This window comes from Symphalangus syndactylus, chromosome 8, assembly GCF_028878055.3.
Source record: "Symphalangus syndactylus isolate Jambi chromosome 8, NHGRI_mSymSyn1-v2.1_pri, whole genome shotgun sequence".
Taxonomy (NCBI): Eukaryota; Metazoa; Chordata; class Mammalia; order Primates; family Hylobatidae; genus Symphalangus; species Symphalangus syndactylus.
Window position 1 is genome coordinate 24,185,920 of NC_072430.2, and position 18,365 is coordinate 24,204,284.

Consider the following 18,365-nt stretch of genomic DNA (forward strand, 5'->3'; position numbering starts at 1 on the left):
AACAATCCTCCCACAGCACTGGGATTACAGGTGTGAGTCACACAACCTGTCTACCATGCAATTACTACGTGCTGGGCTCAAGAGGCACTGAAAAATAAAGGTGAATGAGACATGGTTTCAGCCTATAGGGAGCATATAACCTGACACCTTCATTGTCTACTATGGCTAACAGCAGAATGAATGGGGTGCTACAGCACATAAGCCATGTGGTTTCATGAGTATCAGCAGAGGCTCACTGGGAGACTTATATCTTTACTCAAAAGCTAACAGTTTCAAAAAAAATCGGAAACATTAATAGCACAAAGGACTTCACTTCACTGCATTAGTCCCCTGAAATTGCAGGTTATAATTAGTTTTGGTGTGCATCTGTTCCCCAGTAATCAACATATGATAAGAATAAAACTTGTCTCGCATATCACCAGAAGTTGGCATATAATTTTCTTCTTTTAGCTTTATTGCTTTATTACTATTATTGGTTTTTACATGTTCTCGTGTTTCTTACTCTCATTTCTTTAAACTCATCTTCTGGATTTCCTGTCAAATCTCCTAGTAGCAAAAACATGGCTCTAGGTTTCTATATTTTCCCCAAATGGGTTAAGAATGAGTCCACTCATGTGGCACAACAGGAGATTAAAATCAGCATCTTATTTTTGCTTTTTTATCTTTTGGCACATTCTGTTTCATACTCATCATCACAAACCTTGGAACTTCACATGCTGTTTGAAAGAACCAAGACTAACAACATGCCCAGGTAATCACAGTGCAATCCTCTGAACTCACACAACATTGTAGATTTAGAGGAAAAAGCAATAATGACAACTATTTTTTCCCTACCTTTGAGTTTTCAGGGTTAGCAGAAGGTAGATTAATCTTTGTCATCAATTTGACTACATCGGGCAAACTCTTGAGAGGCAGGCAGTATTCACAGTGGTCAAAAACACGTCCTGGAGTTAGACTAGGTTCTAATCCTGGCTCTGCCACTTTACTAGTCTTGCGGCAAGTTACTTTCCTTCTCCATGCCTAAATTTCTTCAACTATAAAATGAGAATATCATCATCTCCCTCACAGGGTTATGGTAAGGAATAAATGTAAGGATATATGTTAAGTGCTCTGTGCAGTATCTGGAACATACGTGCTCAGTAAACAATAGCTATTGTAATTATTTACAATTCTTCATTTTATTAGACCTAATACTTATTATACATTGCATAAATTTTGAGAAGGGTAAGAAAATGGGTCAATGTCATTAATGATGCTGATATATTAAACAAATATTTTTCATAATCGCACCAAAAAGATGTGAACAGATATGAGTAAGTTTAGCATCTACCCAATTTCTAAGTTTGCAGGACCAAATTCTTTGGAATTCAAATTCACAGATTAAAAAAAAAATCCTACTTTAATGAATAACAATAAATCCAGAAATAATAGCAACTATTATTTTACTGAGGGTCTATTACATGTCAGAAACAATGCTAGGCTCTTTATATATTCTCCCTTATTGTCAAGAGAACCTTTGTTTACCTGCATTCTATAGATGAGAAAATTAAAGCTCCTCAAGATGAAGTGCCTCGTGGAAGCAGCATCTGTTAAGTACCAAAGATGGAATCTATCCAGATCTGTCTGCTATTCAAATCTATGCTCTAGACAAGGTATCCTATTCTCACAACTTCCACGCTTTCTTTCATAGTTCACAAGTCTCACAATGTGCAGAGTTAATGCATGGATGAACATTCTTTACAAAAAGTTTCTTTTAGAAAAGGAAGCTCGTTATGCTGCACTTTATCTTCTCTCACCTTCAGAGACTCCTTCCTATGATATTTATGTCAAAGACCCCGTAGTTTAAGTAAAATAAATGGCCCAACTTTACTTTTAAATACAGTAATTATACATAAACTATAAATTATAAGGATAAAACTGTAATTAGAAGATCATCCCTGAGCTCATACTAATATCAAAAAACATCTCAGCTTCACATATGAGCTCAAATCTGATTTGCTTTTAACCACTAGAATGTAAGATCTATAATTATGAAGATCCTGTTCTAACTCCAAACCTAGGCACATGGCAAGCACTTGGTAACTATTTGTTGAATGAATGAATCTGTTTTTTATCACCATAACTTAATGGTCAACTTATGGATTAGAAACCCGGTCCGGCATGGTAGCTCACGTCTCTAATCTCAGCACTTTTGGAGGCCGAGGTGGGCGGATCACTTGAGGTCAGGAGTTCAAGACCAGCATAGCCAACATGGTGAAACCCCATCTCCACTAAGAATACAAGAATTAGCCGGGTGTGGTGGCGCATGTCTGTAATCCCAGCTACTCAAGAGGCTGAGGCAGGAGAATCCCTGGAACCTGGGAGGTGGAGCGGAGGATGCAGTGAGCCAAGATCACGCTACTGCACTCCAGCCTGGGCAACAGAGCAAGACTCCATCTCAAAAAAAAAAAAAAGAAAGAAACCTACTGCTTTAGCCCAGCATGGGCTGCAATAGCCCTGCAATCCCAGCACTCTGGGAGACTGAGGAGGGAGGATCACTTGATGCCAGGAATTTGGGACCAGCTTGGACAACACAGGGATACCGTCTCTACAAAATACAAAAATTAGCTGGGTGTGATGGCATGTGCCTGTAGTTCTAGCTACTCAGGAGCCTGAGGCGGGAAGACTGCTTGAGCCCAGGAGTTCGAGGCTGCAGTGAGCTATGATCACACCACTCCAGGCTGGGAGACAGAGCAACATCCTGTCTCCCTAAAAAAGAAAGAAAGAAACCTATCGCTTTAGTAATGCTGTTTCCCCAGAATACAGAATCCATCACCTCTCAAACTATTAACACCTGAGGGTAAATGGTGTCTAAGCTGAACCACCATGAATCTTACCTGTAATTCGGATCTGAGCTGATGTATCTGACCCATCAGCTTCTGTATTTCCTCCCTCTGCATCTCTTTCTCATGCCGAAGTTCTTCCAGCTCCATGCTATTGGCAGTGCTGCTATCTAGGCCTTCAAAACCAGAGCCTTCCTTCAAGCTGTTAATCAATTTTTCCTTAGACTATTATAAAAGAAGAAATATGTTTAAGCAAAGCAGAGATTAGTTTGTATATTGAATATCATCTACTATACAGAAAATAACCCACTAAAAAAACATTCCATTATCTCCATGAAAGAAAGTCCAGATTTTCTTAAATCCCTAAGGATAAAAAACACAACAGAGCCTTGCTGTATAATGTCCTTGGACTTTAGCCTCACAATCATGGTAAAGTTGAAAACTTGTTATGAATAAGATTTTCTTTTTTTCCAGCTGGGCGTGGTGGCTCATGCCTGTAATCCCAGCACTTTGCGAGGCCGAGGAGGGCGGATCACGAGGTCAGGAGATTGAGACCATCCTGGCTAATACGGTGAAACCCCGTCTCTACTAAAAATACAAAAAAATTAGCTGGGCGTGGTGGCGGGCGCCTGTAGTCCCAGATACGCGGGAGGCTGAGGCAGGAGAATGGCGTGAACCCGGGAGGCGAAGCTTGCAGTGAGCCAAGACTGTGCCACCGCACTCCAGCCTGGGTGACAGAGCCAGACTCCGTCTCAAAAAAAAAAAAAAAAAAAAGATTAAAAAAAATTGTATTTATTTATTTGAGACATGGTCTTGCTATGTTGCCCAGGCTGGTCTTGAACTCCTGGCCTCCAGGAATTCTCCTGCCTCAGCCTCCCAAAGTGCTGGGATCACAGGAGTGAGCCACCACACCTGGCCAAACAAGACTTTTCTCACATTTTCTTCTCAGAGTTTTTATTTTCCATCACATTCTACCCAACAAGTATTTATTTGGCATGGTGCTAAGTGTTCTGTGCAATAAAGATAATGTCTCTCTCTATAGATAGTACCCTCTGCCTTACAAACTAAAAGAGAAGTTACAAGTATCCAGCAGAAGGCAATCAACACAAGTAGAGAAAAGGATATGGTCGGATTACTTGCAGAGTTCTGAGAGGAAAAACCACTTCTGGGTAAGAGGAGACTTTAAGAGAGCATAAATGTTGGCCTTGAAATATGGGTAGACTTTTTTAAAGTGCAGAGAGAAACAGAGAGCAAAGCATAAAAATGCAAAAGCACAGAAAGTCTGTAAGAAACTATTGTGAGATGCAGCTCAGGTAGTATTTTAGGATCAGTTTGGAAGGGCTCCAGATCTCAGGCTAAAATGTTTTAATATTATGTAGCAGGCTAAAACAAATTACCAAAAAGTAGAGAGAGGAGTGACATGACTAGAGATGCATTTTAGGAGGCTAACCTGGCAGTGCTATGAAGAAGATGCTCACAAATGATGGTCCATGGGCCTGTTTTTATACAGCCCGCAAGCTAAAAATTGTTTTTTACATTTTAAAAGGATCATAAAAAATAAAAACAAAGAATATGCGATGGAGACTACAGGTAGTCCACACAGCCTACAATATTTACTATTTGACCCTCTCAATGTTTTCTGACCCCTGAGATAAAAGATGAGCTTGAAGAAGAGATTTGACATACAAAGACTGGTTTATAAAGTCCTAATTCTAGACTAGGAACAATAAGGACCAGCAGCTTTCACGTTAAATTAAAATATTTTAAAGTCATTCTCCTCCATCAAAAATAATTTTTCCCTTTCTGGGTGGTAGGATTATGGGTTATTTCCATTTCCTTCTTCAAACTTTTTTGTATCCTTCAAATTTTCTATAATAAACATGATCATTTATAACATTTTAAGATTTTTTTTAATAAAAAACCAGAAACCTCCCAATCTCATTCCCCCATTTAGCTACTGTCCTCGTGTCCATGGTCAAGCACCCTGACTCTGTGTCTTCAGCTCCCAGCACACCCCGGAACTCTCTGTTGAGAGGTCCCCAGGGACCTCCTAGTTGCCAAGTTCAGGAACTTAGCTCAGGACTCGTCACATCAGAGCCGCCTGCCGTGGTTGGTGATCATGCACCACTCGAAACTCTCCCTCTGCTTGGCTTCAGGATGGCATAAGTCTCCTCCTGGTTCTCTCCAATCTCTGACCACTCACCTTCTCAGTATTTTTCTTTTGCAGGCTATCCTTTTGCCCAATTGGTAAATGCTGATGTTTAAGACTGTGTTTTTAGACCTCAGCCGTTCTCCCTGTTAGGTTACACGTCACTCTTGGCTAATCTTACCTACTCTCCCAACTTACTTCTAATTACCTTTCTAACATTGTCACCTCAATGTTGCATCAATTTTGCATACTTACCATAATTCGTCATACTCTCCTTTAACCCTAACGTGTTCTCTTTCCTGTTTCCCCTTTTATTAACACAAGGAAACATCATTAATACACTCAAACCAAAAACCTGGAGTCATCCTAGATTCCATTTGCCTTTTTCCCCCATCCTTCCAGTTAAATCTCCACGTATCATATATTCTATCTCCCACATCTCTTAGCTGTCCCCTGCCTGCCATCCTCACTGCCACAATCATTATTTGTTACAATCACCTCTTCACCATCTACATGCCATTGATGTCATCATGCCACCCCTTATCACTTCGACGTTTTCAATAATGTACCGAGTACCAGGCACTGTGCTGGGGATACAATGATGAACAAGACAGAGGCCCAAATCTCCCCTAACCTTTTCATCAGGCTGCCACAGTTCTCACACTCAAACCTGACCATGGCTTCTGCCTGTCGTTGAGCTTTATGAGTCTTTTGCCTCCCATCTCTGAAGACGTTATGTTCCGGCAGTATGGAACTGGCTGCAGTCCCTTAAATATGCCATGTTCTCTCTGGCCCCCTTGCTCTGGCACAGGTTGTTCTCTCAGAAATCTCTTCCCTATCATGGGTCTTCCTATTCATCTTTCAAGTTTCTCTTTATACCACATCTCCTCAGTCCAGTGATCTTTGACAGCCTCAGGCAAGTTTTAAGGGATTCTTCTCTCAAGCTCCCATTATACTGCATCAATAATGTTATTACATCAATTATCTCAGTTTCTTTCCACTAAAATGAAAGTTTTCTTAAAGGAAGAGGACACATCTTTTGAGCTTTGCATCCTCTGTGCCTAGTGAGTAGTTAGGTGCTCAATAAGTAACTTTTCAATGAATTAACTAATTAGGGTGATACAAAAAAGTACTTAGGAAGAAGAGTTTGGGGAGGAGATGAATATGATACTTCATAGAAGTAGCATTAAAAAAAGGTATTCATAGCCATTAGGAGTTTGAGACTAAAGGAAAAAGGTAAAGTAAAAAATGACCCTAGGTTTCAGGCTTTACTGCCACATGGCAGTAACGTTGACCAAAACAGAAGAATGAGGGAGAAGTTGGTCTGGGAGCTGAACGCCCCATGCCTGCACAGCAGGCAGCTGGACACTGAGGCCAGGAGGTCAGGCTTGGAAACATGCTTGAAGTCATATGCAGGTGGCTATTAGAAGCAGAGTCAGCATATGGCAATGCAAGGTAAGAAAGGACAATGAAAGAGGGTTCCAGACAGAGCTTAGGAGGACTCTGACTCTTTGGAGATTGGGAAGAGGGCCTAAGAGAGACAGAAACAGCAGTAGAAAAGGACAAAAAGAGAGCCAAGGAGATGCGAACAGCATAGAACGCAGGAGTTCCAAGAAAAGTGGGAGGGTTAACAGAGCCAAATGTTCTACCAAAATACAAGGTATGGAGACTAAGAAAAGGACAGAGAATATTTATTTAGGTCATCAAATACTTTTGAGAAGAAACTTCAGACATGTAGTTGGAAAAGAAGGAGATAAGAGTTAACAAGTTCTACAAAAATGAAGACAGCATGTAGACAACAATTCTGGTAAGTATGACGTTGAAAGAGAGGAAGATAGGGAAATAGCGCAAAGTGGTTACAAAGCTAAAAGAGACTGTTTTTCTCTTAGGCAGGAGTCAGAGATCTAGTCTTCATTTTTCCACTAAGTAACTATGTGCTCTCGAGTAAGCTGAGCCAGAAGGCGGCAGCAGCAGAGAGGCACACACAGGAAGGAAGGGCATAGATTTACGGAGAAAGGGCTTACACATGAGATGGGAAATGGAATCAATGCACAGGCAGGAAAATGATCCTAGAAAAAAATGAAAGGACATGTTTTCCCTCTGAAATGAGGGGCAAAGGAAAGAGAATTCAAAAATGACATTAGATGACAGCAGTCTTTCTTAGTAAAGAAGAGGGTAAGGTCACCTTAGATCTGAAGGAGGGGAAAAAACGCTGGGTGAGGCAATTCTGAGAACTGGATGAGTCCTAAAGTAGTTGCTGCAAAAATTCAATAGGAGATCAACAAGGAAGAATAAACAGCTGCTCAACAACAAGCATTAATATCATCACAGTGAGTAACGTGACAGGTTGAAGACCTGAACTAGGTAGTGGCAGAATGAATTTTTTTTAAAAGAAGTGGTAGGAACAAGAAACACTGCATCCTTTTAATAAAATTTCTAAAGCAGAGTAAAGCACCTAAAGCTTGCCAATCAGACGAACACGAACAAAGCACCTCACATAGTATCTACACAGAGTCTCAAAGTGTCTTTCAGTTAACTCGCACATCTTAAAATCCAAAAGTGTATATTTCATGCTTACTTGGAGTATTCTAGTAGCTTTTTGCTTGTAGTCAATTAATTCCTGCTTAGAGGACTCCAAGTTCAACTTATACAGCTTGACTTGCTGCTGCAGTTCATCAACCCTCTTCTTCTCATCTGAATATTTTCTTTCTGCCAGTGTAATTGCTTCTGCTAAATTCTGACGTTCCATTTCCACTTTATTAAGGCGTGCAGCAAACTCACTCTGTGACAAATTTTTATATCATAATTATGATATCATTTAGCTTTGAAACATATTTTATAACCATCCATTAGGATATCTTATGGGATTTATTAGCTCAGCCAAACAACAGGGATGGGAAAAAATTATTAATTTGTTAGGAGCTAAAGTATAGGAAATCTAAGGTTGTGGCTCCCAAACATGGCAATGCATTAAAATCAACTAGGAAGTTTGTTAAAAAATACAGCCATCCAAGGCCTTTCCCAAGCTTACTAAATTGGAATTTTCAAGATGGGTCTGGGAATCTGTTTTTTAAGAAATTTCCCAGGTGAACCTGGTCACTTGGATACTAGGTCTGGTCTGATACTAGCTGATCAAGTGCTTCCAATTTAATAAGTAAATAAATAAGTGTAAGTTACACCATATTTTAAAGAACCAGTATTCAAAAAATAATGTAAAATATCTCATTAATAACTTTTAACATTGACATGTTGAAATGATTAATACTTTGGATATACTGTGTTAAATACATCATCAAAATTAAGAAGCACACACTACCTGATATTTACTTTCAGGACTGAACTACTTTCACTTGTTGAAAAGCTAGCCCAGACCAGTGGTTTGCAACTCTGACTGCTCATTAGATACACTTGTGACTCTTGTAAAACCACAGTGCCAATACCTAGGCCCTACCTCATACAAAGGAATGTGACTGCGTATGGAGCTCAGGCAGCACAAAGTATCACACAGGTGATTCCCATGTGTAGACAGGGCTGGGACTGAACTAGATGCAAAAATTCATCTAAGAGTAAAACTCTTTACACATTACATACAATTTTCTCCTGAAATAAATGAGCCAGATTAATCTGGAATCAGAAAAAGCTTAAATTGATAAAAAATATGATCCCCCAACCATTAGCATTTAATCAAACAATGACAATGATTGTTGCAAAAATTAAGTAAAAGATATATATCTCTAATGCACATTAACTATTTTAACTGTCTCTCAACACATAAAATTAAATAAATTTAGCAAGGATCAAGCTAAACTTTCAGATATCTGATTTTTGTCACAGAAACAGAATTTTCTGAAATGCACTGCAGAATTGTATTAAAGAGTTAATGTGCTATGAAACAGCATAAAGTCATTTTTTCCGTGTCCAAGTAACAATAGGAATCTGCTGTCTCCCATTCTAACCTGCATCTGTTTATAGCTCTCCTGCTCTCTCTTCAGAGTGGCATCCGCTTCATGCAGTCTCTCCTGAAGAGTCTGCAGAGCTTGATTCTGCAGGCTATTACCTTCACTTTGATCCTGTATTATTCTAAAGGAAAACGCATCATGTGAAATAACTCATGTCCACAGTGTACAAGTGATAAGGCAGAATAATTTTTAGAGCATCAGCTTGTTAGTCAAGCACAAAAAAGATAATTTGACTGAAATATTCTTAGATAAATCTCTCCTTTCTAATGGATTACAATCTGTTTTTAGGCATCAAAACATAAGTACACACCATATAATGAAAAGATTAATGACATTACAAATGCTTTTAAATTCACAATTTTCTAACAATGCATCTCAAGGTTCAAACAATGAATCGATTTTATGTTGTTGTTGTTGTTGTTGAGACGGAGTTTCGCTCTATTTGCCCAGGCTGGAGTGCAATGGCACAATCTCGGCTCACTGCAACCTCCGTATCCTGGGTTCAAGTGATTCTCCTGCCTCAGCCTCCTGAGTAGCTGGGATTACAGGCATGCGCCACCACCCCTGGCTAATTTTTTTTTTGTATTTTTAGTAGAGATGGGGTTTCTCCATGTTGGTCAGGCTGGTCTCGAACTCCCAACCTCAGGTGATTCACCTGCCTTGGCCTCCCAAAGTGCTGGGATTACAGGCTTGAGCCACCATGCCCGGCCAATGAATCCATTTTAATCATACACATTTCTAACACTACCAAAAGAAATATTCCCTCTTGTAAATTTCCAAGAAAGCTAAGTTTCATAAGAGGATACACTACAATGTTTACCATTACTTGCTCATTTTTTTCATTATTCATAGAATCACCTACCGTGATTTTTCACTCTGTAAGGCTTCTAATGCTTCTGTGCGAGTACTCAGTAGCTGGTCAGCTTCCTGGAGTCTCACTTTCAGCACAGCCAGCTGGGAATCCTTTGCAGCCACAGCTTCAGTCAGGTCATCTACTTGGGCTCGGAGTTCTCGAGTCATTCGATCACTCTTTGAATGGTCAGCATTCCACTTTTCAACTCTTGCTCTTGCTTTGTTTAATTCTATAAAAAATTTTAAATTTCTCTTTACAAGCAAAACCAAACACATTTTTCTCAGAGCACATATAGTTTCTACTTTGAGTGCCTTTAGTACTTTCCCTTTTGACAAAATTAGGAGCTTACATATATTTTCAATTTTCTTTGCCCCAATGGGTCATCCACTTTTCAAGGGCAATATTCACAACTAGATTATAGTTAATAGATTAGAAAGGGGCATGAAGCTAGCTGCTCTTCTACAATGCTGTTTGTATATCATAAAGCATCTGGGAGCTGAAACTAGTATTAATAGATAGCAGAGTATATTTTGTAAAGTTCTGCTAGTGACAGGGGAAGGAATGCAAATCCAAATCAAAGGTACACCCCAGTAAGTACAAAACAAAACCTAAACACGGAAAAGAATCTATTCCTTTCAATTACTGTTGCAAAAAGATGTTATTCTTTTGACCTGGGAAATCAATGCAAAAAGAGCAAAGTCGTGCTCTATTTCAGAATACAATGGCATTTCCACACCCTCACATACACATAATGTAATTACAGTTAGCCACCAAAACATTTTTTAAATACTGAATCAAACTTTATAGGGTCTCAAAGCTTTTTTTTTTTTTTTTCTGTGAGACAAACCTTTCTTAAAGAAAAACAAAACAAAACAAAAACAAAAACATGAGACAGAGCCTCACTCTGTTGCCCCAGCTGGAGTGCAGTGGCATCATCATGGCCTGTGACTCACTGCAACCTCCAACTCCTGGGCTCAAGCAATCCTCCCACCTGTCTCCAAAGTAGCTCAGACTACAGGTGCACACCACCACACTCAGCTAATTTAAAACAAAAACAATTTGTTTTTTGTAGCCCAGGGGTCTCATTCTGTTGCCCATGCTGTTATTGAACTCCTGGCCTCAGCAATTTTCCAATCTCAGCCTTCCAAAGCGCTGGGATTACAGGTGTGAGTCACTGTACCTGGCCAAACAGCTCTATTTCTATGTCTAAATTATTCTGGGTAAAGTAAAGCTTTTTCTAAAGTCAGCGTGACTAGTGAGTATTTTGTTGTTGTTGTTGAGATGAGTCTCGCTCGGTAGCCCAGGCTGGAATGCAGTGGCACGATTTCTGCTCACTGCAACCTCCGCCTCCTGGGTCCCGGGTCCCGGTTCAGGCAATTCTCCTCCCTCAGCCTCCTGAGTAGCTGGGATAACAGGCACGTGCCATCATGCCCAGCTAATTTTTTTGTATTTTTAGTAGAGACGGGTTTCACCATGTTGGCCAGACTGGTCTTGAACTCCTGACCTTGTGATCTGCCTGCTTCAGCCTCCCAAAGTGTTGGGATTACAGGCTTGAGCCACCACGCCTGACCTAGTGAGTCTTAAACTATCTCCCCTTTCCTCTCTTCTGGACTCTATCCATGGCTTGGCAAAACTTTTCCCACCATCCCCTCACTCCTTTCTAATAAGCCCCAGGAACCAAGGCAGCAATTTTGTCACTCTTATTTTCTTCTCAGCCACACTTACAATAACATTCACATCTTCCTCAGTAACTACCTCAGTAATGAGATTATTTCCTTCTTAATTACCTATTTCTGAGGAACCTGAGGTTTTCTACTCTAGGGCCACCTCACTGCACAATTCCCAAGGGCACTGAACTGAATTCCTTGTACATTTTATGCACCCTAGAGCAGCAATACTGCAACTCTATTAGTGCCTACTACTTTGTTTAATGGAACAGCTTCCCTTGAAAGTTCAGAATAAATGAATGAACTAGACTACTACTAGTTTGTTCCTCTCAGTTCTTCAATTTCATGGTTCTTAAAGGATGACCAAAGAAGCGAATACTCTTATGTTTTGGGTTGGTGGGAGGATGACCGGTCCTATTTCCAAATCTGGGCACTGTTTTTCTATGAAAACATCATTTTACAAGTCGCATCTAATTTCTCACAGTTTAAATGTAAATATTTCTAACAGTTTAAAGTTTTTAAGTTTGTTATTATTTTATTTTTGTTTATTTATTTATTTTTGAGACTGAGTCTCGCTCTGTTGCCCAGACTAGAGTGCAGTAGCGCGATCTCGGTTCATTGCAACCTCCACCTCCCTGGTTCAAGCAACTCCCCTGCCTCAGCCTTCTGAGTCGCTGGGATTACAGGTGCCTGCGACCATGCCCGACTAATTTTTTTGTATTTTTAGTAGAGACAGGGTTTCACCATGTTGGCCAGACTGGTCTTGAACTCCTGACCTCAGGCAATCCGCCCGCCTCGGCCTCCCAAAGTGCTGTGATTACAGGCACGAGCCACTGCGTCCGGCCTTAAGTTTATTTTTAAAAGTTAAATTCCTAATCCTGAACAATTTAAGCCTCTACCTTCTTGAGTCTCTTTGGATCTTTGAAGTAACGAGGCCATTTCTTGATTTAAAGACTGAACTTCATTCCTCAGCAGCTGATTCTCCAGTCGAAGGTTAGATAGTTCATGTGATTTGCCATCATCATTAGGTGTTGGGGTGTGGTCAGGGCAGGCAGCATTTGATGACGCATTTTCCTTTGAAGATTCCTCTTGACCTTCATGGCTAGAATCTGAGTTATTGGCAGCTTCTGTAAAAAAAGAATACGTTTTTGTTACATTGGTGTGTTCATTACATATGCGTTAACAACCTGCTTTGGTAGGATGCTCAAGTTGACTGCTACAGCTAAAACACCATAAAAACTAAACAAATTCTCAGCTAGGCGTAGTGGCTCATGCCTGTAATCCCAGCACTTTGGGAGGCTGAGGCAGGCAGATCACCTGAGGTCAGGAGTTTGAGACCAGCCTGACCAACACAGTGAAACCCCATCTCTACCAAAAATACAAAAATTAGCCAGGTGTGGTGGCACACACCTGTAGTGCCAGCTACTCAGGAGGCTGAGGCAGGAGAATCACCTGAGCCTGGGAGGCCGAAGGTGTTGCAGTGAGCCAAGATTGCACCACTGCACTCCAGCCTAGGCAACAGAGCGAGACTCCATCTCAAAAAAAAAAAGTAAACAAATTTTCAGTAGTCTTCCCTCTGATTAAATTTCATTCTCATAAATGGGGCATATGGACCTCTAAGCATCCTCAAGTCTGGATACACTGAATGAATGGCAACAGACAGTACAACACCGTTCTGGGGAGAACATCAGAGATCATTTGAGTGGTTGGGTTCAGGTAAAATGGGTCTGGATTTCCTTTTGTCTCCAAAATGTTTTTGGAAAAAAAAAACCAGGAGAACTCTCAAACACTGAAAAATTCGGAAGGCACAACAGAGTAGCTGCAGGTTTCAAGGCAAGAAGAGTAATAACAGGTCACTGCAATTTTTTTTTTTTAATCAAACTGGAATCTAAAATGTCTTACTCAAAGAGATAGAGACACATGAATTCAGATTAATCTTGTTTTTGTTACTAAATATAATGCAAGTATACTTTTAAATTACTCTAAAAATTATGTGATGAAAATGAACTAATATCTAAATAATAAAACTGACTAAAACAATCAGTATATGGGTAAAAGACTTGATACTTTATAAGGTTATATAAACAAATATCAATAATCAAATGAAAAAGTTCTGAACATCTTTAGTCATTAAGGAAATAAAAATTAAAATCACAATGAGAACCAACAGACACCCCCTAGAATGGCTAAAATTAAAAACACCAAATGTTGATGACACTGCAGAGCAACTAGACCTCTCACTGCTGGTGGAACTATAAAATGGGACAATCACTAGGGGAAAAGGTTTTACAATGTCTTACGAAATTAAACACGCAGCTACCGTTTCACCCAGCAATTCCACTCCTAGGGATTTATACAAGAGAAATGAAAACATTTGCCCACAAAAAAGCAAGTATAAAAATGTCTATAGCAGTTTTATTCACAATAATCCAAAACTGGAAACAAACCCAATGTCCATAAAAGAGAACAAATAAACTGTGGTACAGCCATATAATAGAGTACTACATAACAATAAAACAGAATAAAAAAAGAACAGTAACAGGGTGGGGGGAGGGACAGCATTAGGAGATATACCTAATGCTAAATGGCGAGTTAATGGGTGCAGCAAAACAACATGGCACATGGATACATATGTAACAAACCTGCACATTGTGCACATGTACCCTAAAACCTAAAGTATAATCATAAAAAAAAAAACAGTAACATGGATGAATCTCACTAACAGTTCAGTAAAGGAAGCCAGATTAGAAAGTATATATACTATATGATTCAATTTATATGAAGTTTTAGAACAAGCAAAACTAAGGAGAGAAAAATCAGAGCACTGGGTGCTTTCACGGATGGGGTGGGGAGATTAACTGGAAAGAAATATGAGGAACTTTCTGGGGCAAAGGAAATCTGTATCACGGTAAATGTGTGGGTTACACAAGTATTGCCATTTGTCATATAGCTAAGATTTGTGTGCATCTTAATATATGTACATTTTACCTAAAAGAAAAAATAACCAGAAAAAGCTAATAATCAAGTGGGGTAGGGAATGGGTACCTAAGACATGACTTAAAAGTGGGAGTGTTGGCAGGGCGTGGTGGCTCATGCCCGTAATCCCAGCACTTTGGGAGGCTGAGGCAGCCAGATCACAAGGTCAGGAGTTTGAGATCAGCCTGGCCAACATAGTGAAACCCTGTCTCTACTAAAAATACAAAAAATTAGCTGGACATGGTGGCGGGTGCCTGTAATCTCAGCTACTTGAGAGGCTGAGGCAGGAGAATCGCTTGAACCTGGGAGACGGAGATTGCAGTGAGCCGAGACTACTCCACTGCACTCCAGCCTGGGCGAAAGGCGAGACCCTGTCTCAAAAAAATAAATAAATAAATAAATAAATAAATAAATAATTACATTTTTAAGGTGATAAAGGTGTGAACATTTGCTTTTAAAGTATTTTTAGAGTAAGAAAATGAAATGTTTATAGAAAAAACGATATAAGATCTGTGATTTGCTTCAAATTAATTGTGCGGAGGGTGCAGGTGAAGAAAGTGATGGGAAATGGGAGGGTATATATGAAACATGAATGGCCATGAGTGATTACTGTAGTTGGATAATAGGAGGTCATTACTTTCTATTTTGGTGTGTTTGAAATTTCTAAAATAAAGATTTTAAAAAGAAATGAAGTAGGCCAGGCATGGTGGCTCATGCCTGTAATCCCCACACTTTGGGAGGCCGAGGAGAAAGGACTGCCTGAGTCCAGGAGTTGGGGACCAGCCCCGGCAATACAGTGAGAAGTCGTCTCTACAAAAAAATTTTAAATAATATGGCCGGGCGTGGTGGCTCACGCTTGTAATCCCAGCACTTTGGGAGGCCGAGGCGGGCGGATCACGAGGTCAGGAGATCGAGACCACGGTGAAACCCCGTCTCTACTAAAAATACAAAAAATTAGCCGGGCGTGGTGGCGGGCGCCTGTAGTCCCAGCTACTCGGAGAGGCTGAGGCAGGAGAATGGCGTGAACCCGGGAGGCGGAGCTTGCAGTGAGCCGAGATTGCGCCACTGCACTCCAGCCTGGGTGACAGAGCGAGACTCCATCTCAAAAAAAAAAAAAAAATTTTAAATAATATAAAAAATAAAATATTAAAATTCAAAAAATAAATTAAGTATATAGCCAAATGTGGGATGATATCTAAGGCAGTATTCTGAAGGAAATTTATAGCCTTGGTTACATTAAAGATGAAAGGCAGGAAGGAAGAAAACTAATGAGTTGTATATCCATCTTAAGAAACTACAAAAACAGCAGAACAAACGCAAAGAAAGCAAAAATTAACAAAAGAGGAAATAAACATATCAGAGAGGATCAGCATAACCAAAGTGGTTCCCTGGGACAGATATAAACAACATTAGGCCATCAAATTTTAAAATGTACGCAATACTGAAATCTATTGATTGCACAATACTTATTGTGCAGTTTATTGCATGTGAATTATACTTCAGTAAAACTGTTTTAAAAGGCAGGCATTTAGCGCAGTGCCAGAAACAGGGTAAGGATTCAATATATGCCAGATACTGATATTCTTCACACAGTATGCATGATCAAGCATTGGTTTCTGCAGGGTTGGTATGAATAACTAATGTCTGGTTGCATTGAAAGTTTAAGCTGTGACCCCTTCATTATTTTCCTGAAATTAAAAAAGTATAACCCCTCAAAATGTATATGACATTGACAAATTCTTGGGAAAAAAAATGTAACTTACTAAAAACAGATTCAAGAAGAAATGAAAAGCCGACTGAATCAATAGTTAAAACCTTTCACTAAGAATACCACAGATCCTGATGGTTTTAGCACAGAGTTCTAGCAAACATTCAGGAAATAAATAATCTCAGTCTTATACCAATTAATTAACACAACAGAAAAGGAACACTTTCCAATTCATCTGATAAGGCTAATATAACTGTAATACTAAAACCTAACAATATCGCAAGTCGATTTCGCTTATAAAATAAATGCAAAAGGTTAGGTGTGGTGGCTCATGCCTGTAATCCTAGCACTTTGGGAGGCCAACACAGGAGGATCCCTTGAGCTCAGGAGTTCAAGACCAGACTGGCAATATAGTGAGACCTTGTCTCTACAAAAAATGAACAAAATTACCCAGGCATGGTGGTGTGTGCCTGCAGTCTCAGTTACTACTGAGGCTGATGTAGGAGGATTGCTTGAGCCTGGGAGATTGAGGCTGCAGTGAGCTGAGATCCCACCACTGCACTCCAACCTGGGCGACAGAGTGAGATCCCGTCTCAAAATAATAATAATAAATAAAAATTAAATTAACTACATAAATGCAAAAATCCTAAAGGGAATATTAGCAAACTGAAAGTTAAGTTTGGTTTTATATTTGAAAGTATCAGTTGGAGCTCGAGCTAGGTGCAGTGGTGCGCACCTGTATCCCAGCGAGTTGGGAAGCTGAATTGGGAGGATTACTTGAGCCCAGGAGTTTGGGGCTGCAGTGCACTATGATCATACATGTGAATAGCTGCTACATTACAGCCTGGGTAACATAGCAAGACCCCATCTTTAGTAAAAATAAATAAATAAAAATAAAAATCAACTCAAAAAATCAATCAATTTGTATACTATATTAATATTAAAGAAGAAAAACTATATTATCTCCAAGGGTAGAGGAAAAAACATTGCTAAAATTCAACATGATAAAACCTCAAACTAGACATTTATGGGAACTTCCTTAACCTAATAAAAAATATCTATGAAAAACCTAATGTAAAATCATACTTAGTGAAATAAAGTATTCCCTCTAAGACAAAGAACAAGATACAAAACTGGTTGTTGAGTCCTAGCCAATGAAGAAAAGGATTTTTTAAAAGATAAAAGGGCTAAGAAGAAACAAACTGTCATTATACACAGATAATTGTGTTGTTGAAAATCTAAATTTATGACCAGAAAAACATGAAGATTAAGAGCTATCTAGATTGCTATGTATGTACACACAAAAAACAACAAAAAATACACCAGCAATAACAAAGCAAAACATTTTAAGGAATACCACATATAATTGTTTCAAAAAATATATACTACTTAGGAATAAATCTAACATAAAGTATATAAGATCTTTATGGAGAAAAACAGTAAAATTCTAATGAAAGACACTACAAAGTATGTTGAAATTATACCCCATTGGTGGATAAGAAAACTCAATATAGCAAAAGTGCTGACTCTCACCAAACTGTCTATATAGAAGCAATGAATTCCCAATAAAAAGACCAACAGAGTTTTTGTGAATCTTGATAAGCAAATCCTAAAATGCATATGGGAGTGGAAAAGTCCATGAATAGCCAAAACATTTCTGAAGAAAGACCACAAGGTGGAAGAAGCTACCCTATCAGTTATCAAGACACATAAAACCACATTAATTAAAACGGGGTGGCACTGGCACAAGGATACACAAATAAACCAATAAAACAGAATTAAGTGGCCAGAAACACACTAATGAATACTTGATATATAAGACAGGTGGTACTGCAAATTGGTAGGGACAAGAGACTCTGTTCCATAAATGATGCTAGAATAGCTGACTTCCCTATGGCAAAAAAAAAAAAAAAAATGGAATTGAATGCCTACCGCACACTATAGAAGACAATACAGAAAAATATCTTTTATGATCTCAGTGTAAGGAAAGATTTTCCAAGACACAAAAAACACAAGCTACATGCCATCTACATTAAGAACTTCTATTCATTGAGGTACCATAGACAGAGGAGATGGGAGAAACCAAGATAAAACTGGAGGAGGAAAATAATGTAGAATTTAGAGTATATAAAGAATGCCTATGAATTAAGAAGAAAAAAGACAATCTAACAGAAAAAAAATTGATAAAGACTTGAGTAGACACTTTCAGAAAATGAAACTTGAATAGTCAA

General features: G+C 39.2%; 1 protein-coding gene across 1 annotated transcript in view; it reads right to left on the minus strand.

Annotated features, from left to right (window-relative positions):
• The window catches only part of GOLGA5 (golgin A5), a 49,047-nt gene that overhangs the window by 23,882 nt on the left and 6,800 nt on the right, over positions 1-18,365 (minus strand). The window contains exons 3-7 of the mRNA XM_055288354.2: positions 12,350-12,577; positions 9,793-10,012; positions 8,928-9,051; positions 7,550-7,753; positions 2,877-3,047 (exon numbers count right to left, since the gene is read on the minus strand). Of these exons, the coding sequence (XP_055144329.1) occupies positions 2,877-3,047; positions 7,550-7,753; positions 8,928-9,051; positions 9,793-10,012; positions 12,350-12,577 (947 nt within the window). The remainder of the gene's footprint in view (positions 1-2,876; positions 3,048-7,549; positions 7,754-8,927; positions 9,052-9,792; positions 10,013-12,349; positions 12,578-18,365) is intronic.